Raw genomic sequence first — 25932 nt, forward strand, 5'->3', positions numbered from 1 at the left:
ACTTTTTATCTTGTCTGTGCCCCTTTGTTCCCAGCCAGGCTCCCATTGTTTATGGGACACACGGCAACTGATCAGTGTAGAGCATTGGAGCATTACTGGTGTGGCCTTGAAAGTCACAGACCTGGGTTCACATCCTGACTTCTGACCAGCTTTGTGACTTTGAGCAGTTATATAACCATGATTAATTTTATCATTTGGTTCCAGAGCTGCTTTTTTCTTCAGATGTTCTTGGCCCCTTGCAGCTTTGACCTTATATCTCTAGAAGAGGAAATGTCTGGGGATAAGCCAGAAAGGGTAGAAAAGGGTCCTGCATTTCTCTCCCAAGAAAAAGGCAGGTGAACGGGGTAGGGCTGGTAGAGGCAGGCCTGGGGCTGTCCTGGAGGGTAGATCAAGCTACTACTTGAATTTAACTGGTTGTCAGTAGAACAAGGGTCATTGACCAAGGGCAAGTGAGGGTTAGGTTGCCTGTGTGGAAGGGTGGGATAAAAGAGTCCTGTCTCTGATTGTGTCAGTATTAGGCTGAAGTGGGTGTTTGTGAAAAGCATTTAAGGTGAAGAGAGTAGGAGGAAGTCAAGGAAGCAGTACACTGGGAGTCCTTAAGAGCACAGTCTGGATTTAGCTGAGTCCTGGCTCTGCCTCTTACTAGCCTTGTAACCTTGAGCCAGTTACTTATCTCTTCAAGATTTAATTGCTTAATTTTAAAATGGGGATAAAAGTCACCTACCTCATAGAGTTGTGAGGGAATACATTTAGCATTCTTAGAACAGTGCCAGGCACGTATTAAGTACTTGACAAATTTATAAATATTAAGTCAAGCTAGGGGAAGAAGGAAAGCAGGCCTAATGAACTGTATAGTGGGGGTGGCTGCCTCTATGTACATCTAACTGATGACATCTGTCCTTCGTTATCTCCAGATAAAAGAGTCAATAATAGGAATCATTATTATTATTTTTGTTTTCCGGTGCGCGGGCCTCTCACTGTTGTGGCCTCTCCCGCTGCGGAGCACAGGCTCTGGATGCGCAGGCTCAGCGGCCATGGCTCACGGGCCCAGCCGCTCCACGGCATGTGGGATCCTCCCGAACTGGGGCACGAACCCGTGTCCCCTGCATCGGCAGGTGGACTCTCAACCACTGCGCCACCAGGGAAGCCCAAGGAATCATTATTTATACATGTTCTAATACTTCCTGATGTGTTTGCTTGTTCAAAACACACTTAAAAAGATGTTTTCCTTATTTGTTATTCCCTATACCTGGAAACAAAACTTATGAAAAAGAAAGACTTTAAGTGATTATTTGCCACTTGTAACCTTTGCTGTTAAATGATAAATTGCGGGCTTGTTTTCTCTATGCATAGTTTCTGTTGAATTTCACTGCAGATGTTTTAGTTTTTCTGTCTTTTTTGTTTTTTCTTTCCAGTTAATCAGTTATTTTAGCAACATTTACTACTTACAAAACTAAGAAGGATGAATCGTATGCAAATATAAATTGATGAAACATAGAATTAATTTTAGTGAGAAAATAAGTTTCTCAGTACTTATTGAAGTTTGTTCAGTTAAGAAGCCTACGCAAATTCTATTGTGCATTTCACGTGTTTCATCTGTTGAGCACTAGTGAACCCTGTTAGGTTAGCATCCATGAACCTCTAGGTTCTAAAATCTATGTTCCAGTACCCTGAGGTAGCATCAGAAGTCTCTTGGTGTTTTCCCTAATATTCCAGTAGCCACCACAGTACAGATGCCTTGTTGTACGTTTGTCATATAGCACTGAAAACAACCATAAAAAGAGAATTATCATCCCCATTTTATAAATGTAGATAATCAAGGCTTAGAAACTTGTTCAGAGTGACATGCCAGCAAGTGGCAGAGCCAGAATTTGACAATTAGATGTCTGATTTCAAAGTTTGTGCTTTTAAAAACTAGGCCACCACCTGCTTCTCTCACCCACAATCAGTTGGAAGACTGCAAAGCTGACCCTTGGCAAAGTGGCCGGGCTTGTTTATTTCTTGCTGCTATCTAGTCTCTCCCATCACTTTACTGTCCCATTTTTGTGATCAGATTCATGAATGTAAAGGCTTAACTTGAAGAATCATCCATTCCAGTGGCTCTCGAATCTAGCCAGTCATAAGAATCACCAGGACATTAATTTCTTTTAAAATTACAGTTAAGTTGGTTTTAGCCAGAGCCCAGGAACCTGCATTTTAACCATTCTACATGTGATTTTAACAGTCTGACAGGTTTGGGAACCACTTCAATTACATGAATCCCCTCCAAATACCCCCAGCAATTTTCCTGACAGGTAGTCATCTAATATCTGATAGTCTTCTGACAGGAGCTCACTACCACCTTGCCAGGAAGTTTATTTCATTGGTAATTAGATGCAATGCTATGCTTCTACAGGGCTTTCATTTACTGTCCCATATGGATTGGATTAACTTCTTTGGACAGATTTTTATACTCCTTAGATATTGGCTTGGAGGTCAGATCCACGTTTGAATCTTCTCTGAACCTTACCTTCCTTGTGTAAAAGGAGTATGTTATTATCCACCTTGAAGGATAATATCAAGAGTTAAATGAAAAAAATAAACTGTTCTGGCTGGAAAGGTACTAAAATCAGCCAGATTTTTTTTTTAGGTTTATAAAAAACTATAGTTTTTTTTATAGTTCCAAACAGCCTTTTTTTTATAGTTCCTTCACCTCATCAGCCTTTTTGGAAATAGTCCCACATCTGCAGGGTTCTAGTTAGAAGTGTGGATATGTATGATAGAAGGCGCTTAGACACATTCTGGGATTGTCAGTGCCAGAAATAGGCTGTCATTTTGACTACTCATCACACTTTTTTACCTCTGGCTTTTTCTTTGGACAGAGAATGTGATACTCATTCTTAGGGGTACAAACTTGCATTTCTGGAAATTCAGCTTTACTCCATAAGTAACTGGAGTTTCCACTGATAACTTGAACCTAAAGCAAAACAAATGATGAGCAGCAAGACCCTAAAGGCAAAAGAAAAGACCTTCTTCAATTATATAGAGACCAAAACGGAGAACCAGAGAAAATATTCCATGTCTCTTCCTTATCCATCAGTAGAGATAGGTAACTGCTGAGGGTTAGTTAAAAAGGAAAAAAAAAATGGGGTGGAGGTAGAAAGGAGTTGGAGGGCAGCAGTAAAGAAAGAAACGTTGAGCACTTGCTTTTTGTCAAACATAATGTGAGTAAAATGAATACTTAAGTAATTTCACCCTAATCCTCACGGGTAAGATCCCATTTTACCAATGAGAATACTGAAGACATCGAGTATAACTAAGACAAGCCTCATGCCTGGTTAAATGTCAGGTCCAGATTCAAGACACCTAAGATTTTACAGAATGTGATTTAAAAAAAAATGTATTATACACACACAAATATATGTTCTTTAAGAAATAGATGTGACTTAGTTTTTATTGTATACATTCCTTTGTTGAAACACCTGTCATGCTCTAATTTTAATTGGTTATGTCTCCCTCTACCAGTTACTTAAAAACAGGGACTAGCTTATAACATTCATCTCTGAATCACCAGGGCCCAGCCCTACACTTGTGCATTAAAGGTTGTAAAAATGAAATATCTCTCCGTGGCATTTGATAACATCTGTGCCCTCCACCCCTACTCCTCATGTGTGAGTCAAAAAAATATATATATACTATTGGAAGGGATATAATAAATAATCTAGCTCAATCCTTTCATTTGTATAAAGGGAGGAATTTCAGGCACAGACTAGAGATCATGATGTACCCAAAAGCTCCTAATTGATTGTAGTTCTAGCACTCTTGCGTTCTGGTTCTCAATTCAGGGCTCTTCTTCGGACCTGCATCCAAACTTACTGCATTCATTCATTCAATAACCCTCTGGGTTCCTCCTCTGTGCTCAGAGCTGAGGAAGTGCCACCTTCCTTTCTGCCTCCCTGGATGGATATACAGCCATGCTTTCCAGAAACCAGAAGAAAACAGCTTCCCAAGATTTTAAGGCTTAAACTAGAAAATGATCACTGTAGCTGAGATTTTTACCTGTTGTATCCCTTTTTGCTCATCAAGGCAGTCATTCTGTTATTCTGTTGCTCATAGGGGAGGAGAAGTGATCATTTGCAAAACTGGATAAACTTTTCAAGACCCTGAAAATAATCTCTCATTGCTGTGGTTTGATTTGGTGTGGTTTTTGATGTTTATGACTGTATTGCTTTTCTTTAGCAAAAGCAAACTAAATCTGTTCTATAGTATTAAGTTAGGCCATGAACTGCATTTCCTTTTAGGCTCAGACTACTAAAAATAATTTGTAGGTGCTGCTCTCCCATGGGCTTGAGTGAAATGCAGTAGAACAATTTATTTCTTCGCTTAGTTTGTGTTAGCTCTCTGTTTTCAAAATGTTTTTGAATCTAACATCATGAAAACATACTACCTTGGGTTAAAGTTTTTTTCCTGTGAGTGCTTTTCAAAAGGTAGTTTTAGTACTTTGGACATATTTTAATTTTTATAAAGTATATGTAATGTATGGAACTTATCAGTAATAATTATTAAAGATACCCAATGAAATTACATTGAAACTACAGTCACTTTTTGATTTTTCAGGGAAGTGATTCTGTTTGTAGACTGAGAGTTCTTAGTTATGGTTTTCCTCTAGGGAAAAAAAAAATCTCTATTCATTTGTATAGAGTATTCAGTTGATAGTAGAGGGAGGGGGGTGAAGCGTGGAGGGCAAAGCCAATTCATTTGACTCTTCCTTTTGAATTTACTTTTTTAGTTCATTTGAGAGAAAATTAGTCTGAAGTACTGGGACATATATATTAAATAATTATTAGGGTAAAGGATACAATTTAATTAATTATGGAAACTTGTATTAAACTTAATGTTGCCAAGTCATTATTCTTAATGAAAAGAATGTGTTATTAAAACTACCTGGAATTTTGACTCACGTCATCAATCCATGGCAAGAAGCAAATGATATGGTTATTAATTTTATGAAGTAATTTTATGTATTGTCTTGTTCTGTTTTTATTTTTAGGACCGGAGTAGGCCCTATGACACTTTTAACTTGCACTCGTTGGAGAACTCCTTAATGGATATGATAAGGACTGATCATGAGCCTCTGAAAGGTAAACACTACCCTCCCAGTGGCCCACCAATGAGTTTCGCTGATATAATGTGGAGGAATCATTTTGCAGGTTAGGAATATTCATATGTCCATTCCTTGCTTGGTGTTTTAAACAAAAATCAGCTTTTTAATAATTGTGGTTTTGTTTTTATTTCTTTTTTGTTTGTTTGTTTTTGTTTGCTTCTGTAAAGCATTGTGGAATGTATTTAAAGTTGATTTTTTTTTTAAACCTGGGTTCAGCTACCTACCATAATCAAGGTCGTTTGCTTTAATCATAATGTCTGGCAGAAGCATGTGTTGGGTAGCTGAGGTCGTGGTTTATAGCATGAGACCAGAAGCCAAATTTTTGGGGCTTTGTGCATTTGAAATGTTTAGCTGAACCTGGATAATTCATTTAAGTCCAAGTATACTGCAAGGAAGTATGAGATTTAATCTCCAAAGACTACTTCAGAAAACTTTGTAGAAAAGTGTTTCATTTTATTAAAATACAATCACTTTCCTAGTGTAGGAAATAACGCTACACAGACTTAAGAGCAGACAATGGCCCTTTGCATTCTCTAAGGCTAAACACAAGGAAAATGTTTGGGGTTAAATATAAGGCAGAAAGTCCCAAGGTCAGCAATATTAGGACTTCCTATATTTAGAGCCCGTGTAAATTCAGGATAGAGGCTGATGTTACATTCATGATTACAGATAGTTCTTATTATGCGATATAGGACTTTTCAGGGGCCCTGTGATATTTTAAAATACTGAAATGGAAATTTTCTGTGGAAATAGCCACTGTACTTGGGTTTAGAGCCTAACTATCTGAAAACTGGAAGCGTTAGCCACAAGGATGCCTGTCTTATATGAACCCTTATGTCCTCTAGAGTTGTGAGGAATTTGATCCCCTCTGGTTCTCTGCAGGCTTTTATATAGGGTATGACTGACTGTGAACCTGATAGTCATTTCCTCATGCCACACCAAAAATCTATTTCATCATTTTCTTGTCACACTCATGATTTTCTGCTGCTTTCCTCAATTTCCAGTGAAAGGAAAGTAGTTAACAGGCTATGAAGAAAATAAAAGATTTTGAGAAAAGCTATATTTTAAGTCCTTCAGAAGTAGGAAAAAAGGCCTCTCATTTAGTCATTGTTATATTTAGTCACTGTTACCACATCTTTCTTCAGTAAAGATTAGGTACATGGTAATTTCACTTAGAAGTGAGAATGGTGTTTAAAAAAAGACCCAAAAAACAATATTCACAGACTGTTTTGTGTTTTTAGTATCTTCTAAGGCTACATTTGTCTTCCTTCTCTACTGCGAACAGCTGTAAGCCCATCCTAATTATTCTAAAATATTCAGTCCTTGTTCTTTATGCATACCTGTTTTATCTTGGTCTGTATTCTTCTAGCAATAAAAGATTATGAAAGGATCTTAGATTATAGTCTTTAAAATAATTTTCTAGAATTTTTTGAATATTGATTAAGCAGGAGCTGTTCTGCCCTGTTGAGAGTAGCACTGCCAAAGTGTAAGGAGGGTACCTCACTATGGGATAATGTAAATACCTTATTCTACTTGTGATGGCTCCTTTTTATTTTATGTCCAGCTACCTCTGCATAAATTTCTCCACTACACTTGCAAATGTGAGGTTTCATCTATAAAAGCCTTCTGAATTGTACTTATACATATAATATGTCCTAATAAGTTGGAAGGCACTTAACATGTACTTTTTTACAGCCTCAATATGGTTACAACCACCCACATTGATTTCCTATGAATGGACTACTTCCCGTGGTCAATTACATCACCATGTTATTGTCCTCTGGTTAGGGTGTTTGAACTTCAGGCTTCCCTTTTCCAGCTGGGAGACTTTTACGTTTGGTTTATGGCACCATGTGTTTGATCCTTATTACTTCTAAAAACATAATTATGATGCTAGCGTTTTAAGGGAAGGATTTTCAGTAATATTTGATTTTAAAAAATGGAGCAAAGTATAATAACTAAAAGATAATTTAAAAATAAAAGAAATATTGTCATGATGTATCTTTTAAAATATTTTCCATATAATAAACATTATGTTTTTACCTTGTCTTTATAATTTATTGATAGACCTTAACTTTGGACTCTTAGGTTGTTTCCAGCTTTTTCTCCATTATAGGTAATGCTGCCATGGATGAGTTCTTGCACGTAGCTTTTTCTTAAGGTAAATTCATAGAGAGGGTCTCTGGCTCAAAAGATGTAAATGTCTAGGTGAATTGAGCTTTAAGAGAAAGGTGGTAGGATAGGGGAACTACCACATGGCTTCTGTATGAGTCTGTCCAGAAACACTTCCCCCTATCCATCCTGTTCTTCCTCCTAGCTTTAATATCCTCTTGTTTTACTTGAACATTATTTTGAGGGTCTTAAAATTCAAGTTAGAGAGTCATTGTTTTTTTGTGTGCTTATTTGTTTTGGTGTTTTTCTATGGATTTAGGTTTTCTTTAGGAAAAAATACATTCTTGCTCATTGTAAGAAATTCAAGTAGTACATAAAAAGACAAAAAGGAAAGTGAAAAAACCACCTGAGACTTACTACCTAGAGATAACAAAGATTATTATTTTTATTAATATTCTTCCAGACATTTTATATTCTCTGTATAGGAAATGAAATTTCAACTCAGCCTTTCTGACTTTGTAGTCATTCAAACCTGGGTTTGAATTCTGGTTCTGCCTTTAGTTAGCTATTGATCTAGATAAACTGGCCTCTTTAAAGCCTTAGTGTCTTCATCATTAAAATAAAGCACCTACTTCATAGAGTGGGTGTGAAGGTGAGATAAAGTCCCTGACACTAGAAACTGCTCAAAAGTTATCTGTGATTTTTTTACCAGCAGTGGTAGTGGTGTGCCTACTGCCTGGCCTGGGTAATAAAGTAAACCTTTATATCCCTACAATATTTACTTCCTTCCAGCTAGACTGCAGCTAAATGTTGAAACCTTTCGAATGCAAGTTGTCAAAATTGTGTATTTGCCATAGATATAAGTAGTGATTCTTGAAGGATAAACATTCTGTCATTATCAAAAACCACCTAAAGGAGAAAGAAAAATAATCCTCCTAAGTTTTGTTGGCTTTACAAAATTTTATACCTGAATAGTGTAAAGAAAGTATAATAAAGTAGAATATCACATTCATGAAAAATAAAAGTACTTCATGATGTACTTAAAGTGAACATGGTGAAAATAAGGTCACAGTGATATTTCATTGTATAAATGTATTCAATAAGAAATCCCTTTATTCAACTGTTCTCTTGATTCAGGCGGAAAAAGGGTTAGTGGGAGAAATGACCGAATAGGAAGTTTAGGAAGTAATAAAACTTGTTTTAGTAAAGAGCTTTAACAGTTTTCCAATCATATTTCTACCTATACTAGATCAGCCTTAAAGATGTTTGTAGGAAATTTAAAAATTTTTTAAATTAAAAAAAACCTCCTCCCCATGTTAAAAATGTCAAGTAATGTAGAAAAAAAGTCAAACTGAGCTTTTTTCACAGAACCCTGAGGAATGTCTTCTGCAGTGTTGCTCAGATCACAGAACGCTTATTTAAACAAAAATTAATTTAAATAAAATAAAAACTAATTTTGGGGGGGCTTCTTAGATCTCAAACTACAGTTCTTGATTGTAGCAGAATAACATTTTAATAATTACCTGTTGTCTCTTACCATAACTTAGGTATGACTTCTCCTGTCTTTCATTTGAGAAAATGTCTCCAGGAAATGAGAAGGAGGGTTTTGAGAAGGGTGATGAACTAATAAAAACTATCCCTTATTTCTTTTCTAAGTACAGAAATCCTTGGGTCAGTAGAGGTATGAGTGAGGCCTGGGTGGGAAGAATTGTCCTCTGCCCTCTTTTCTAGTGGATGCAGGGAAGGCCAACTCTCCTCATGATTATGAGGATTAGGGGGATTTCTGGCATCGGGAGAGTTAGGATTAGGAAAGGGGAAAATGTTCCCCCCTGCACCCTCCTTACAACTGTCCCCCAGCTTGCTACCGATGATGAGGGTTCACCTAGCCACTGGGGAACCCCTCTGAAAACCCAGGGACGTAAGGTTTGATTATTCATACCCTCTCTTGGGATTATTATTCAAAGAGGACAAAGTGATGAGAGAGAAGAATAATAGGGAAAAACCAACACAGTGCATTGGGCAGGGTAGGTGACATTATGAAGCAAGGTCCCATTGCCTGGCTGGGGTAGTACAATATAGCAGAGTCCTTGGCAAAAAACAGGGAGGAATCACCTTTCTCTCATCCCGTGTAGTCTCCCTGTTATAACAGAAGAGTAGGCTTGGCTGGGCACTTGGGGGTAGTGCCTGATGAAACATTTTTGTATATTTGAATTTTCTCTTCCTTCACCATTCATGGAACTGAAATTTGAAAAATGAAAAGAGCAGGTGTCAGCTGAGAACTGATATCGAAGGGTTTGTTTTTCAAATGTATACTGAATCTGGGAAAAAATAGCAGCTATCCTCTGGTAATAGTGCTTTAAAACATTTAAATTGACAGAAACTTGGAAGAAATAATGCCATCCCTTTGGTATTATAGAGGCATTTTTCTTTATTCATCATAATTTAAATTTAGTATTACAGAGCCTTTCAGAAAATTGGTCCCTTTTGTGGAATGTTGAGGTCACCTTGTTTTAGAAAAAGTGCACCTTCATTACATTTAGTTTATTCAGAAAAATATACAGTCTCTTTACGTACTTGAATTATTACTCCAGTTCTAATTTTGTGCTACCTCCCTTTGGCCCATATCAGTCTGCTTGTATAAAAGTTTGCAGATCCCAGAAACTGTTAGGGCACAGGTTCAAAGTTAGCAAGAAGTCATTGTTCCTCTTCTACACAAAAGGGAAGACAACAGATAGAAGTTGAGTGATTTTGTTTTTATAGGTAATTCCCATTAATTTGCCCAATGATCCTTTCAGTATAGCACTATAATCACCTGAGAGTAAGAAAAAGGTTAAGGGTTCTTTAATCCTGGGTACTACCTCTGGAAATTCTGATTTAATTGTTCTAGAGTACAGCCTGAAATGAGGCAATGTAGGCACAAAGGAATTGATAACATACCAAAAATTATTCACAACTGATATGCAAAGAAACAAGGATTTGACCTCAGGTCAAAGCTCACCTTTTTTGCTTCGTGGTTCTTTGGAACACATTTCGAATATTATAGTACCATACTTTCATAATTTTTCCTTAAAAGGAATTTGAAGCACCATTTTATTGTATTCTTACATATCACATTATTGTACCTTGTAGATACTTTTTCTGAGGGACTTTCTCTTCAACTTTACAGAGAAAATTAGTAGGATATAGAATCTAGTAGAATATGCATTGTCTCATAACGTTTTCTAGAACACAGCACTCACATTCTGTTATGTAAAGGTCTCCAAAGGACTTGACTTTTTAGAACATGTGGGGATGATTAGAGAAAGATAGTTGCTCCCTATCTCATAAGGAATTGCAGAAGTGAAGAGGTGGCTTTCATAATTAGTTACAAATTAATAAAAATTCCAGCTTTTATTTTGGATATATGAAAATATGGGTTTAGTTTGACTCTGAAACTTTGAATAGCAGTAGAGGCAGTTTTTTATAACTAACATCTTAAATATAAATATGAATTGAGCTTATGAGACTGTGATTTTTACAGTCTGAATAGCCATATGTAACCCTATTCTCCAACCTCCCCCTCCATCCTCTCCCACCCCCATTTATCAGGCCTTGTGCAGTGGGGAAAGTGGGACACGGTCTCAGATTTCCACAGCATCGTTTAACTCAGTAAAACTAAGTATGCCTTCCAGTTTTCGAAACCTTATATTTTACACTATACTTAAAAGATAGCTAGCTGACAAGAACAATTTAAAAATAGCAGACCGTGGACAGGTGACAAAATGTCACGCTGGCAGCACCAGACTGCATTAACAAAAATCACCAGATGTCACACACTTGATTTCTATTTTCACAGCTGATTAAACAGCAGTATTTGTTGGACAAAAGGAAGAAAAAAGAAATGGCCTCATCTGAATTTGGAGTCAGTTTTTCTTTTGCTGTTGGTATTTTCTCTCTCCTTCAAAATCCCATAATAACTGTAAAACTTAAGGCATACTATACAATAAATTTTTAAAATATTATAAAATAAACCTAATTTTAGAAAAGAAACCTTTATACATATATACTTCCTAAACTTGCAGGCTATAAATCAAAATGTTAGCAGAGCTTGTCTTTGATTGGTGATCTTGTTTTCTTCATTTTTCTGTATTGTCTAATTTTTCTCCAATGAAAATATATTGTATTTTATAATCTAAACATTAATTTTTGAAGAGGTAGAGAAGGTAGCTTAAAGAAGCCTTAAGTGGTTTACTAAAAAGAATTTGGGAAAAAATTAGATTACATTTAAGTGCTTGGTTCTGATGGTTCTGACATTGAACTAGAGTTTCGTATAAAATCTTTGGTTGATGATCTTGATCTAGAGATCATTAAAGTCAGAGGCCAACAGAATTAGGAAGGATACCAGGAAAGGCAAAAGAATTTTCTGCTTTTCAGCAAGTAGTGATGCCTTCATCTACAAAACATTGCCTAAGGCTCTTGTTTTGCCTCATCTTTAGAAAGACTGAATTGGAAGTTATTGGTGTAGGATGGAGGATGATAATTAGAAAACTACTGAGCTTCCTTTCAGTTTCATCTTGCTAGGTTGAAAAGTCCCAAGACCTGATGGAAAGAGTACAAAAAGGATCCAGCTTCTAGAGGACTGCAGAGAGGGGCATCCCTTAACATTAGAGAACATAAGTAGTTCCAGAAACATATAAAAACTATTATTTGATATAGTGGTTGTAAACTACATAATTCTTTACCATAAATGATTGTAGCACAGGAAATAAAAGAAGTTGAATGAGCTAAATGTGGGCTTGCTTGGATTTCTTGATAACCCCTTATTATTCTGAGAACGTTTAGGGAACATCCCTAGTTTATAGGAACAACATCCATATCTGAATATTCCTAGGTCAGAGATTGAAAGACACTCTGAATGTGCCATTTCCTTAAATTCTGCTCAGCAGTGATTGGGGTTTTTAGGCAGACTTTCCAGTGACTGGTTGTTTATTGTTTAGTTTGAATACCTCAGAATATGATAAGTAAATCACAAATAATTAATACATCGTCCTTTTCCCCAAGTAATTAATACATCTTCTGCTCTTAAACCTGGAGGCTATTAGTTGAAATCTCTTATTCAGACTTGTCATCTTATAGAACAGAGGCTGGCTAACACCATCTGTAAAGGGCCAGAGAGTAAATATTTTAGGCCTGTGGGCCATATAGTTTCTGTTGCACATTATTCTTTTTTTTTTTTTTTTTTGCGGTACGTGGGCCTCTCACTGTTGTGGCCTCTCCCGTTGCGGAGCACAGGCTCCGGACGCGCAGGCCCAGCGGCCATGGCTCACGGGCCCAGCTGCTCCGCGGCATGTGGGATCATCCCGGACCGGGGCACGAACCCGCGTCCCCTGCATCGGCAGGCGGACTCTCAACCACTGCGCCACCAGGGAAGCCCTGCACATTATTCTTTGTTTTTTAATTTCTGTGTTTGTTTTTACAACTTTTTAAAAATGTAGAAATGATTGTTTGTTTGGAGGCAGACAAAACAAGCGGCCAGCCCCCTGTTACTATAAGGACAAAGGTCTGGACACAGGCATTATGCCCAAGGTCGTATAACTAGTGAGTGGTAGGGGCAGCACAAGAACCCTAAATTTTTAGGCCAGTCATTGTCCCCCACTATATCTGTTATATAAATTTTACATCTTTCTTCTGGTCGCCATTCTGATCATTATGTTGCATTTTTGAGCCACCGTGAAATCTTTATCTTTTAATTCCCTCTAAGCTTCAAGTTTGTATACTTCTTTGAATTCATTATTTTGCTGCTTGAATTTGAAGGGCAGTATGAACTGTTTAAATAAAATGCTTAATCCAGGGAGTGGCATGTTTAAATTGGAATGTGGGAGATGTGTTAATTTTTCCTATTATAAGGGAAGCTTCTTTTTTGTTTTGTTTTATTTCTTTGTTGTTATTGAGACTTTAGCTTTGTTTTAAGATTTTTCATGTGTATGTTTTATGACTTGATTTAAAACTGTTTTAACTGCTGTGGCCTTTGATAGCATTGTTATAGATTAATCTGTTTTAGTTTTTTGTAATGTTCATATTGTACAATGTATTTATGATTTTACTAAGCATTCTCTGTGCTTAAAGTAAAATTATTTTATTTTTTAGGACGCATGGGAATAAATTTTCATCATCCAGGAACAGATAATATTATGGCACTTAACAGTAAGTCTTCATATGAAATATTCTGTAAAATTAGCAGTCAAGTCTACAGCATGTCATTTCCACTTTCTCAGCTGTTCATTACATTTCAGCCTTCACTGAGTGCAGTGTAGACCATTATTCTATACCAGTGGTTTTCAAAGTGTGGACCCTGAACCAGCAGCATCAGCATCATTTGGGAACTTACTAAAAATGCAAAATCTCAGGCCCCATTACAGATCTGCTGAATCAGAAACTTTAATCATGGGGCCCAGAAATCTGTGTATGACCAAGTTCTGTAGGTGATTCTGATGCAGGCTAAAGTTTGAGAACTGCTACTGTAAACCAGGGGTTGACAAACTACAGCCCTGTGAGCCATATGTGGCCCACCGCCTGTTTTTGTAAATAGTTTTATTGAAACACAGCCAAACCCATTCATTTATGGATTGTCTTTGGCTACTTTTGTTCTACAGTGGCAGAGACAAAAAAAACCTAAACTGTTTATTGTTTGGCCCTTTACAGAGAACTTTGCTGACCCTTGCTGTATACCACTGTGTTAGGGGGGAGGAAGGAGGGGAGGAAGAAGGAGGGAGATGATAGAGAGGGACTGGGTTAGAGAGTGTGAATAAATAAATCAACTTATTGTAACTCAGAATTTTCTCATTGTGGTAGATAGCCAACAGGTGCTTCAAACTGGACATAAGGGGTTTCCCATTAGTGGAGTTTGCATAGGAATAGTGGTGATAGCTTTGCTGCTTAGAAATGGTTTTGTCAGTATACTTGTTGGATTGGGTTCTGGAGCATCAAAACCTTATTAGCCAGAAAGTCATTGTATTAAATACTACTGCAAGAAATATCTGGCTGGCATCAACTCTCCTTCCTAGTGTCTGTGGACCAAATAGCTTTGCAGAAGAACAGTCTCTAAATGGAAATTGTCCCTTGTCTAAAGGACCATACAAACCATTGAATCCCTCAGGATATAAGTTTTCTCCTCTATCAAATGAGTGATATCAGGTTGTCCCCTCTCATCCTCCCTGACATACAAGCTGACTCTCAATACACATGGAGGACCTGCTAGGTAAATCTACGGTTGTCTACAATATTACCCCTTTTCTTCTTGCTTGAGTAAGGATGTTGAAATGCCATTAGTGTTCCTTAGGGCATATTTTAGGTTATCTCTAAAATATATATTCCATATTTCTTTTGGTTCTGACATGTAGCCTACCTTCCAAGGAGCACTGGTAAGAACCAGCTCTGCTGGCATTGTTTGATAATGCAGGTCCTAATCCACTCCATGCATATTTTGTTCTAAATAGCTAGTATCTCCTCTTTTTGAGGGTCTTGGAAACAATGGGAGTTCCAGACTATCCACCTCTATTTTCTGATTTCTAGAAGAAAGATCACTTTACAGTTAGATTCTGTTACCTCTAACTTTTTTTCTAAAAGTAGGTATTTTTGAGGTGAGGATTAATAAACATGCCTAGCTTGCCGAGCCACAGCAATTTTGTGAAACTTTGTGAAAACACTTCAGTTAGATGATGGGATTTAGAAATGAATGTAAAAGAAAAGAACAGTATGATAGTGTGTCTGCCTGCAGGAATAAGTGTGTATTTTAGAAAAGACCTAATTTGACATGGTGTAAGTCCTCTTCTGCAAGAGGGAGAAGATATAATTTATGATTTTCTGTGTAAAAAATGAAGCTAAAGGACACTTTTGTTTTTAAAAGGTTTTGATTATCTTTGATTTTATTCTCTTTAATCTCTGCTTTTAAATAAGAGATTTCATTTATGTTCTTTCCACTTTGTACATGTTGTTTAAATCCCCCTTTCAGCCTTGAAATTTCTTCATCCTTAGTAAGAGATGAGGAGACTGAATTAGGTCATCTTAATGATTGCTTTCAGAATGAAGATTCTGTGATGTTGTAATATTTTTTAAAGTACCAAAAGGGTCATTTTGCCAATATCTATATCATGTTGATGAGTTATGCATATTTCAACATAATGGCAGATACCAGAGCACACCTATCTTCAAATGACTCTGTGGGTCCTGCCCTATAGGCTCCTCAAAGTAAACCGTAAAAACCACTGAGGTTTGACATTTGCATACGTCAGTTCTCTTTCAAAGTTGACTTCTACTTGAAATGATCAGAATAAACAAAATATCCTCCTTGGTAGATACTTGTGAGGTCTACAGGTTTTGACAGATTTGCTGTGATAAAGCTTTTTTTCCCCTTTTGTGTAGTTGGGCCCAGCCCATCTGGTGACATATTTATGTAACACATGCACAAACACACCTATGTATTTTTTGTCTTCCCTTTTATGCCTACCATTTGTCAGCTCAACAGTTACTGTCCTGTGACTGGTCTGTCCTTCTTATTTTCCCTCAACCTTCATATAGATGAGGTCACAAATCACTAAATCTTTATTAATTCAGAATTTACAATTATTGAAAGGGGCTGGGTTGAAGTTGAACTATATTTTCAGACAAGAAGATACTGGCTAAGAAAATTTAAAAGAATTGAGTCAAGGGTTAAATTTTTTAAAAAAGGAAATGTGAGACAGTTGTAGTTCCTTTCTTATTAACCGTTTTTGGTATGCAAAATTGATGCTTCCTAACTCTGTTCATAATGCTGCCATTCACCATGTCTTCAAAAAATCTCCCATTCTTTCATTTCCTTGATCTCACCCAAACCCAAATCTCTCCTGAAAATACCATGTTGTCAGCTCTCCTGACTTGATGAGACAGACAGAGGTGTCAGGGTGAGCATTCTCACTTCTCATTACTACTGCCCAACTTTAATTAATTAATTAATTTGTTTTTAATTAATTAATTAATTTGTTTTTGGCTGCGTTGGGTCTTCGTTTCTTCGTTTCTTCATCGCGGTGCGCGGGCCTCTCACTGTCGCGGCCTCTCTTGTTCCGGAGGACAGGCTCCAGACGCTCAGTAGTTGTGGCTCATGGGCCTAGTTGCTCCGCGGCATGTGGGATCTTCCCAGACCAGCGCTCGAACCTGTGTCCCCTGCATTGGCAGGCAGATTCTCAACCACTGCGCCACCAGGGAAGCCCCACTACTGCCCAACTTTGAATGGGCCAGTTTCCCATTTTTCGGTGTTCCTAGTGCATGTCTTCCACCTATACCTTCCTCTCAGAATCACCACTGCTGATGACATCTAGAAGCCAGAAAATGGAGCTTGGGAGAAGACGGTAGGAAACCAACTGTAGAAAACAGTAAACCTGTAGACATTTAGGGTGTGGAAAGACTAGCAAAATTTGTGTAAAGCCAAAGACTCTGCTGATTTTTGCTACTCAAGACCATGAATTTAGTTAAGAATTAGCAGGCCAACCTTTGGGGAGGAAACTAAGAGACACATCTAAATTTTGGCTGTTACTGAAAATTTTAGTCCTCAAGTATTGTAGAATACAGAAGTGGAGATGGGAAGAAATTCTGATCCATCAGTAAGATCTGCCACTTGTTTGTTATTTCCAAAATATAGTTAGTTCTGAAACAATATGCCCCTTCCATTTAAACTGTTAATGTATTTTTTCTTAACTTTCTAATAATGCCCTCCTTTCATCGTCTTCACCCTTATACCAAAGACACTAGAAGTTTGCATAATGTATTTTTATTTTTCCTGCTGGAGAAGGAAGGAGGCTATGAGAGTGCTTCCAGCTACATCTGTAGTAGTTTCATCAGCGAGATTTTTTCTAACACTTAAGGGTAGTTTGTGTTTTTTGTTTCTTTGATTGTATGTGGGTTTTGTGTATGTGTGCGCGTGTGTGTATACCTGCACTCTAGGTATAGAGTTGAGTTTAGCAGTTGTGGGCTTGTATGGGATTGATGCCTGACTTGGTGCTTTTTCCTCTATTATGATGATCCTCAGAAAAGGATATTGGTGCTCCATCATTAGTCAAGTGACCAAATTTATGCTCAAGTTAATGGTCAAATCCAGAATGCCTGGTCTTGTGATTTACTTTAGGAGAATCACTGCTGAGTATATCCACTTTATTCCTCTTGACTGGTCAGCTTCTCTTTTTTCAAGTAGAGAATGGGCTTGGAAAAACTGAAATATCAGGAAGTTGCTTGATGAGTACAACGTTAGAAACAGGGGGAGCAGTGTGGCCTAAGGGATAGTATCACTCAGCTTCAGGGAGGTATCTTCCAAGTAGGCTGGAAGGCTTGTGAAACCTGGAGATGAGCAATAAATTAGCATAGCCATGAAAAGCATTGTTTAGAATCTAGCATATCTGGTCCCACTTCTTAGAAGCTGTATGACCTTGGGGCCACATTCTTAACTTCTTTGTCTCTGGTTTCTTCACCTGTAAAATGGAGATAATGATCACTAAAGTGGCTATATATAAATCTTGTAAAGTTTAGCATAGCGGCCTAGTAGATAATGCTCAGGTGAACTGCTGTCATGATTGCTTGTATCAGAGCTTTAGTGCTGCCTTTTATTTTATTTATTTTATTTATTTATTTTTGGCTGTGTTGGGTCTCCGTTGCTGCATGAGAACTTTCTCTAGTTGCGGCGAGCGGGGGCTACTCTTCATTGCAGTGTGCGGGTTTCTCATTGGGGTGGCTTCTCTTGTTCTGGAGCACGGGCTCTAGGCACGTGGGCTTCAGTAGTTGTGGCACGTGGGCTCAATAGTTGTGGCTCGTGGGCTCTAGAGCGCAGGCTGAGTAGTTGTGGCGCCCGGGCTTAGTTGCTCCGCGGCATGTGGGATCTTCCCGGACCAGGGCTCGAACCCATGTCCCCTGCATTGGCAGGCAGACTCCCAACCACTGTGCCACCAGGGAAGCCCTAGTGCTGCCTTTTAAAGATTTCCTTTTCTTTGCATGTTAGACTTCCAAAACATATCTTACATTGTTTGTGTTTAGATAGAGGTTTTCCTGATGGAATTTAAGACAGCACACCTACAAATCACTAATAGGCTAGAGTAGCTGTCCTGGAGTATATTACCATCTCTTTTTGTGTGAATCTTTTTTTCTGCGTGAAATGCTTCCTGTCTCTGTCTCCTGACTGAAACATGCACCTTCTTTGGGGCTTAGAGTTGCTGTATCTTTCATGATGTTTGGCACTTTTAAAGATGCTCTGCAGTCATGTTTGGAATGTAAAATGGGATAGTCATTTTGGACAACAGTTTGGCAGTTTCTTAAAAAAGTTAAACATACACACCTACCATAGGATGCAGCAGTTCTATCTTAAGAATTTACCAATGTCCACACAAAGATGTGTGTGTGAATGTTTAAAGCAGCAGTATTCGTGATAGCCAAAATTATAAATAATCCAGATGTCCCTCAACTGGAGAACGGATAAACAAATTGTGGTACGTTTGCACAGTGGAATACTATTCTGCAATAAAGAAGCGCGAACTGTTGGACTTCCCTGGTGGCACAGTGGGTAAGAATCCACCTGCCAACGCAGGGGACTAGGGTTCAAGCCCTGGTCTGGGAAGATCCCACATGCCGCAGAGCAACTAAGCCAGAGTGCCACAACTACTCAGCCTGCGCTCTAGAGCCCGTGAACCACAGCTACTGAGCCCGCGTGCCACAACTGCTGAAGCCCATGCACCTAGAGCCCATGCTCTGCAACAGGAGAAGCCACCGCAATGAGAAGCACGCACACCACGTCAAAGAGTTTCCCCCACTCGCCGCAGCTAGAGAAAGCCTACGCACAGCAACGAAGACCTGTGCACAGCCAAAAATAAATAAATTAATTTAAAAAAAGGGACGAGCTGTTGATTCATGTAACAACATGAATGACTCAAAATAATTATGCTGAATTTAAAAAACTAGACAAAGAAAGAGTACATACTAGATGATTCCATTAATATAAAATTCTAGCAAATGTACTCTAATCTATAGTGACAGAAAATACAACAGCTTTAAGAATATTTTGAAGTAATATTGTCCCCCTTTTTTCAGAGGAGGGCTTAGATTCTTGGAGGAGTCATGTTTAGATAAGGATGGCTTCTGGTTGAGCAAGTCTCTGAATCTCCTAATTCTCTCTTTAGTTAAAAAAACCTACAGGAGGACAGTTATGATACTCTAACTACCTCATTATTTTTGTGAGATGTAGATGAGATTAGGCACAGGTACAAATAAGGTGTTAGTATTGCTACATTTGGAAAGTAGGGGGCATAGTCTTTTTAGAGAAGAGGGTCTAAACAGTAGTTTTGTAATGTAACAGAGGTTCAGTTTTATTGAAATTAAAAATTTTCATGCAATTCATTTTTTGATATCTCTCAGCTTGTACCTACAGCCTGTTCCAAGTTATGCAGCGAATAAGAAATTTGAAGTGCTGTTAGATTATACAAAAGTTATGTGCCTTATTTGTCAGCTGAACTATAATAAAGCCAGTAGAGCCTTATACATCAGTAGGTATCTTCTACAGCTTCTTATTAATTGCAACCTCTAACCCAGTAATTTGAACTTAATACAGCTAAACTTACTATCCCATATGATAATTATGAAATAAAAAATTTGTTTCCACAAGTCAAAAAAAAAAAAGAAATTTGAAGTTCCACTTTTGCTCTGACAGGGAGGGATGACTGTTTGCCATCACTCTTCCTTATCAAACTTTTAAAAACACTGATACATTGAGGAGTCCTAGAATAAAACCTTGGATGTTTGAAGACTTAAATTTTTAATATCTTAAAAAAAACCCAAAAAGACATTCATCTGCTTGAGAAACTCTGAGGTCATTGATTGTTAACACCTTGTACACAGCTGATACACCAAGAAACGTGGAGCTTTAGATCATGCTGCCTTCCACTTTTTTCCTCTTATTAATGCGTTGAAAATATTTTAGAAGACTTCACTTCTATTTCTGTTTGAACTGAGGGCTGCCAGAGGCAATGTGAAAGGGTTTGGGTATGAACTTTGCGTTTGGCAGACTCTGGTGTGACTGCTGAGCCTCCTCTTCCCCCTCCCCGCTCCCTTTCATTCTCTGCTGAGAGTGATCTCCTTGGGGAGCGGCTCAGCTGAGAGGAAGTGGCAGAGAGGGAGCTGAACACATGATGCTTTTATGCCAAAATGGGAATAGAGCCAGTTTTGCTAGAATTTCAAATGGAATTTTCCAAAATTTGAAGAGTACATTGTATTTCTGCTCACCATGAGTGGATATAAGTAAATAGTTTTTTGTTTTTTTTTTTTTTAGCAGAGTAATAAGATAGTGAAGGAATTATTTTGAGATTCTCAGATTAAAGACTTTGTCTTTGAGTATTTTGAACTTTTGGAAGACAAGATCCCTGTTTCTCTCCGAACAGATTTAGAAGTAAAATTAGTATATAATTGTGGAATGAATATATTGTAAAGGATGGCTAATTTAAAAATGCAGAAGAGTAATCAGAAGGGCATGTAATGATCTATACTCAAATTTCAAATTATTTTGGGTAGATGCTGCACATGAACATGGTAGGGGACCTAAGGGCATTGTTGTTTTGTCTTGACCTTCTCATTTTACAGATGGGGAAGCTGAGGTTCAAGAGACTATGTGAACTGGCTAGGGTGACATGATGGAGCCAGAACCTTCTGGATCAGAACCTTCTGCCTCCAGGTTGAGGGTGATAACCTTTGCTTTAAATACTTAATTGTTAAGAGTGGTTATATTATTTTTATACTAGTTTAACACACACAAATCCAGTGTCTCTGGGAAAATCATTTTTCTAATATTACTTGTCACCTTGTTTATGCTCTGAATGCTTAATGAATCCTCTTTTCCTGAAAAATAGAGTGATATTCCTGGTCTACATGGCCTGGCATTGAATATTGTAAAGAAGTGAACTCTGAAATTCTTGACTTACTTTACTGGATTTTGGAAGAAGTTCTTTGTGTGTGTGAATATGTCTAAAGTGTCAGGATTTGGGTGCTTCGACCTAATAATAAAGATGCAGGAAACTGAAAAGTTACCTTTTTCCTGTGGACCTCCCTGTTTGCTTTGTCCACTTGTGTCAGCAGTAGAACCTGGATTTCTCTTTTATAGTACTCATCACACTTGTAATTAACTATTTTAATGTTGGTGTTTCACTTTAATATGTATGCTTCAAGAGGGCAGAGAATGAACTTCTTTTCATAGCTGTTTGTTGGTTTCCAGTGCAATGCCCAGCCCATAGAGCAGGTGCTCAGTCTGGAAGACTGGAAGAAAGGGAAAGATATCTCAGAGAGACTGTGAAAAGCACAGTATAACAGCCTTAGAGAATATCTAGTCCACCTTAGTTCCTTCCTAAAGATTTGTTTTAACGTTTTCTTTTGGAGGGTGGTACTAACATATATGGATCTAGCAATTAACAGTTTACAAAGTGCTTTCACACACCTGTCTCTGCCATTGTAATGCTTAAAATGGTTTGCCAGTGCATGGTCAAAATTTTCCTTGAGCACCAATTTCTCCCCAGAATTATTCTCTTATCCAAACAAAATATGGCTGTGTGATAGAGCAGTATATGAAACAATGCAGTTTTTCAGATAAAGCTGGAGACTTCAAAAGATTTTCTAGATTTCAGCAAGTTTTAAGAATGCTTCGTGATTTGTTTCCTTCTGCTATTGGGGCACTTTGACAGAAAACAGAGAATCATGGTCATTCCTTTCATCTTTATTGCATCCTTGTTTAAAACATGGCAGTGTCCTCATTTTCTAAAAAAGGTAAAGGAGCTTGCTGATGTCATACAGCCAGCAAATAATCGTCTATGACTTGGACACACAGATTAGTCTGCTAACCAGTCCTTTAATCCGAAAGAGCAGTGATTTCTGCTCTTTTGGGTTTTCCCAAAAAGATCACTCAGGTTTCCTTTAGTAGCAGTTAACTAAATAATACTTTATTGATTGTAGAGAATTAGTGCATTTATGAAAATGATCAGTTTTAATTTTACAACGTAGTCTCCCTTATTAGTGGCAGGAATTTTAACACACTGCCTCTCAGGCCTCTAGTATATGCAGACTGGAAATCTGAGACTTGGACGAAGACTTGGTATGCCGGTGATCCGGAGGGAAAGTTAAGTACCTGAAACTTTTGCCTTCTTTTCTTTGTTAGCCTCCACACACACATACCTTTGTTATCTGACTAAAGTTGTTGTTGTTGTTTTCCCAGCCTAATATAGTGGAAATAATGTAGTTTGGAGGGATCAAACATATCTGAGCTTAAATCCTGGACCCATCATTTGTTTGTTTCCTTGGGAAAGCTACCCATATTTTTTATTTTAAATGGACACATTAATCCCTTCTTTACCAACAATAAGGTTAAATGTGCAATGCTCCATTACCAAACCTGGCAAGAAATACATACCTAACAAATGCTAGTCTCTGATGCTTCCCTCTTCTACCCATTTGCCCCCTTTTGAGTTAGCAGTAATTCTTAATCCTGGCTCTACAATCAAAATGGGAACCAAAATAAATAACCTATATGGGAAAAGAATCTGAAAAAGAATGGATATATGTATATGTGTAACTGATGCACTTTGCTGTACACCTGAAACTAACAGAACATTCTAAATCAACTATACTCCAATATAAAATAAAAAATTAAATTAAGAAAAAAAAAGGAACCAAAATAGAAAATACTTGTGACCCCATACCAGAGACTGTAATTTAATAGGTCTGGGAGTGAACCTGGTTGAGGGGGGTGGGTGGAAAAGACCACAATTAGAGGTAGTTACCTCTTGAGAAATTCAGTGCTGCCCCCCTACCCCTTTCTAGTGTCTATCTTTATCTGAGCATGAAGGAATCAAACAGTATAAGGATTGTGCTGTGTGTTCCCTCCTATTGTTTCTTTCTGCTCAAGGCTTGGTCTGCTTTTATTGTTCCCTGAGGTTTTTCCAAGTCCAGGTTACTAGAGGAAGTTGTCTTTGAGGGATCAGGATGGGTGAGGGGAATGAGCAGTCCTCTGTGTTGCCAGAGTTCATCCCAAATTCTCAGGTCCATTCCTTTCCACAACTTTGCTCCACGAAGGAGCCCTCCTTCCCACATGAGAGGAGCCTTGTTGGTAGGGAGGAGACGAGGAGGCTGACTAAGGGGCCTGGGCACAACGGCACCCGTTTTGTTCCCGCTCTCTCCCCTCTGTATAATTTCCTACATTATCTGGGGGCTCAGACATGTAGGGTTAGCAAGTATTGGCTGTCCTGAACAATCTAAAAATTGAGTGTTTAAAGTTTGAAGAGACCACAAGACACCTTGGCATAGTGAAGACTTTGGTATAGTGAACATATGCCAGATATCTGGGTGCATGGAGTAGGCATTTTCAGACCTGGTTTGGACAGACTGGTCTGTGTAAAATATAAAATATTCTGGTATGTGATTAGGATCCGTAGAACTTTGCTTGATTTTCTTGCTTTTCAGGAGGGCAGTTAGTGTGTCATTTAGCAATGTGCTACTGAGATAAAGGTAAGGTGGTAATTAATTACTCTCAGTGGAATACTATTAGGGCATAGGTGTGAGGGTGCATAGGCACCAGCTGAAACAAATGCACATGCATGCCCACTCTCTCCAACCAGTGATAGCAGTATCATGCAGACATTCTTTTTTTTAAAAAAAATATTTATTTATTTGGCTGCATTGGGTCTTAGTTGCGGCATGCAGGGCCTTCGCTGCAGTACGTGGGATCTTTCGTTGCGGTGCACGGGCTCTTTGGTTACGGCGGGCAGGCTTCTCTCTAGTTGTGGCACATGGGCTCTAGAGTGCGCAAGCTTAGTTGCCCCGTGGCATGTGGAAGTTAGTTCCCCGACCAGGGATCGAACCCACGACCCCTGCATTAGAAGGCAAATTCTTTTTTTTTTTAATTAATTAATTAATTTATTTTTGGCTGCATTGTGTCTTCATTGCGGTGGATGGGCTCTAGGCGTGTGGGCTCAGAAGTTGTGGCTCACTGTCTCTAGAGTGCAGGCTCAGTAGTTGTGGCACAGGGGCATAGTTGCTCCCTGGCATGTGGGATCTTCCCGGAGCAGGGATTGGACCCGCATCCCCTGCATTGGCAGGCGGACTCTTAACCACTGCGCCATCAGGGAAGTCCCCATGCAGAGATTCTTTACCTAGGTTTATTTCCAGAGAAATCTTGTCAGACATACAAATTTTAAATGATCTTTCTCTGTTTTAATGAGAAATTTAAGACATGGACCTGGAAGTTCTGAAGTGATTACTTTGATAACATGTCACATATTGAGAGATTTAATTAGTAACCTACATGGTAAATGTAGTTCAGAAATTAATACTAGGTGTGCATGGACACTACAAGACGCTATAGTGAAGCCTTGGATTTACCATTTTGGACAAGATTAGAAAAATAATAGTGGATGGAAATGGAAAAGGGGATTAGGAGTTTCCTAGGAAGCAGAGAAGAACAGATGTTAAAACATGTGGGGGCTTCCCTGGTGGTGCAGTAGTTGAGAGTCCGCCTGCCGATGCAGGGGACACGGGTTTGTGCCCCGGTCTGGGAAGATCCCACATGCCGTGGAGCGGCTGGGCCCGTGAGCCATGGCTGCTGAGCCTGCGCGCCCGGAGCCTGTGCTCCGCAACGGGAGAAGCTAAAACAGTGAGAGGCCCGCATACCGCAAAAAAAAAAAAAAAAAAACACATGTGGGTATCTAGATCCTTATGTTAACTGGATAGGTGATTATATTTTAATGATACTATCAGAGGAGTGGGTTGAATTGGTGTGACTGGAATATATGGATCTGATGTATGGAATAGTGGGAATGAGGATCTGAAAGGTGGTTAGAAATCAGATGGTAAAGGGCCTTGATTGTTCTTATAAGAAGCTTGGACAGGCAAGTACTGTCTTACTGGAAAATTAGGTTTATCTGAAGGAGGATGTTCAGGATGATGTGGGGTATGGAAAACTATTTCTTATGAGGAATAGCTAAATATAACTTCATTGTAGAAAAGAAAACCGAAAGGAGATAAAGTAATGACCCTCAAATAAAAGGCTGGTGTCTGTGGCGAAGGATAATAGTGAGGCAAGTATAAGAAAGAACTTTCTAACTAGAAAGAATTGTCCTACCATGTAGCATGAGCCTTCAGTTTTCCAGTCATGTTCTGTGGAACCTCAGCATCCAAGGAGGTACTTTAAGGACCACTATGGGGAGGGATACCTGACAGGTGGAGCTCCGAATCCCTGTGCTGCTTCAACCTGAGCAGCCTTGTTCAGGGAATAAATATCTCATATTTGCTGGGGTTCATTTGTTGGAGGAGAGAGGGTTCTGCTACTTAGAAAAAAGTTTGAAAAGACTGGAAAAGACTGAAGTGAGCCTCCTTATTCTTTTACCTTAACTCTTGATTAACGTATTCTAGCAGAACCAGGGAGAACATCTTTGTGTTGGTTATAGAAGTAATTCCTGTTTTGTTTGGGACATTGATTAAAGATCTATAGGTTTCCTATAAGATTTTGTAAGCAATGAAACAGAATGTTGCAAAAGTTCAGTTGTTTAGAATGTAGGGCAGTTTCATATGTTATTAATGACAATTCGATTTTCTGACCAATCCACAAAAACACCTATTAAATTCTGATCTTAATTCATAAAATAACAGCTTTAAGT

General features: G+C 38.4%; 1 protein-coding gene across 3 annotated transcripts in view; it reads left to right on the forward strand.

Moving 5' to 3' along the window:
- CPEB3 (cytoplasmic polyadenylation element binding protein 3) overlaps positions 1–25932 on the forward strand; it is a 176693-nt gene that overhangs the window by 64199 nt on the left and 86562 nt on the right. For 2 of the 3 annotated variants that reach the window (XM_082855036.1, XM_082855037.1), the window contains exons 3-4: positions 5030–5189; positions 13382–13438. In XM_082855036.1, the coding sequence (XP_082711162.1) occupies positions 5030–5189; positions 13382–13438 (217 nt within the window). The remainder of the gene's footprint in view (positions 1–5029; positions 5190–13381; positions 13439–25932) is intronic. The other variant, XM_082855038.1, reaches the window with a different exon arrangement.

The sequence above is a fragment of the Leucopleurus acutus genome (assembly GCF_964270905.1).
Source record: "Leucopleurus acutus genome assembly, chromosome: 14".
In the NCBI taxonomy this organism is placed as follows: domain Eukaryota; kingdom Metazoa; phylum Chordata; class Mammalia; order Artiodactyla; family Delphinidae; genus Leucopleurus; species Leucopleurus acutus.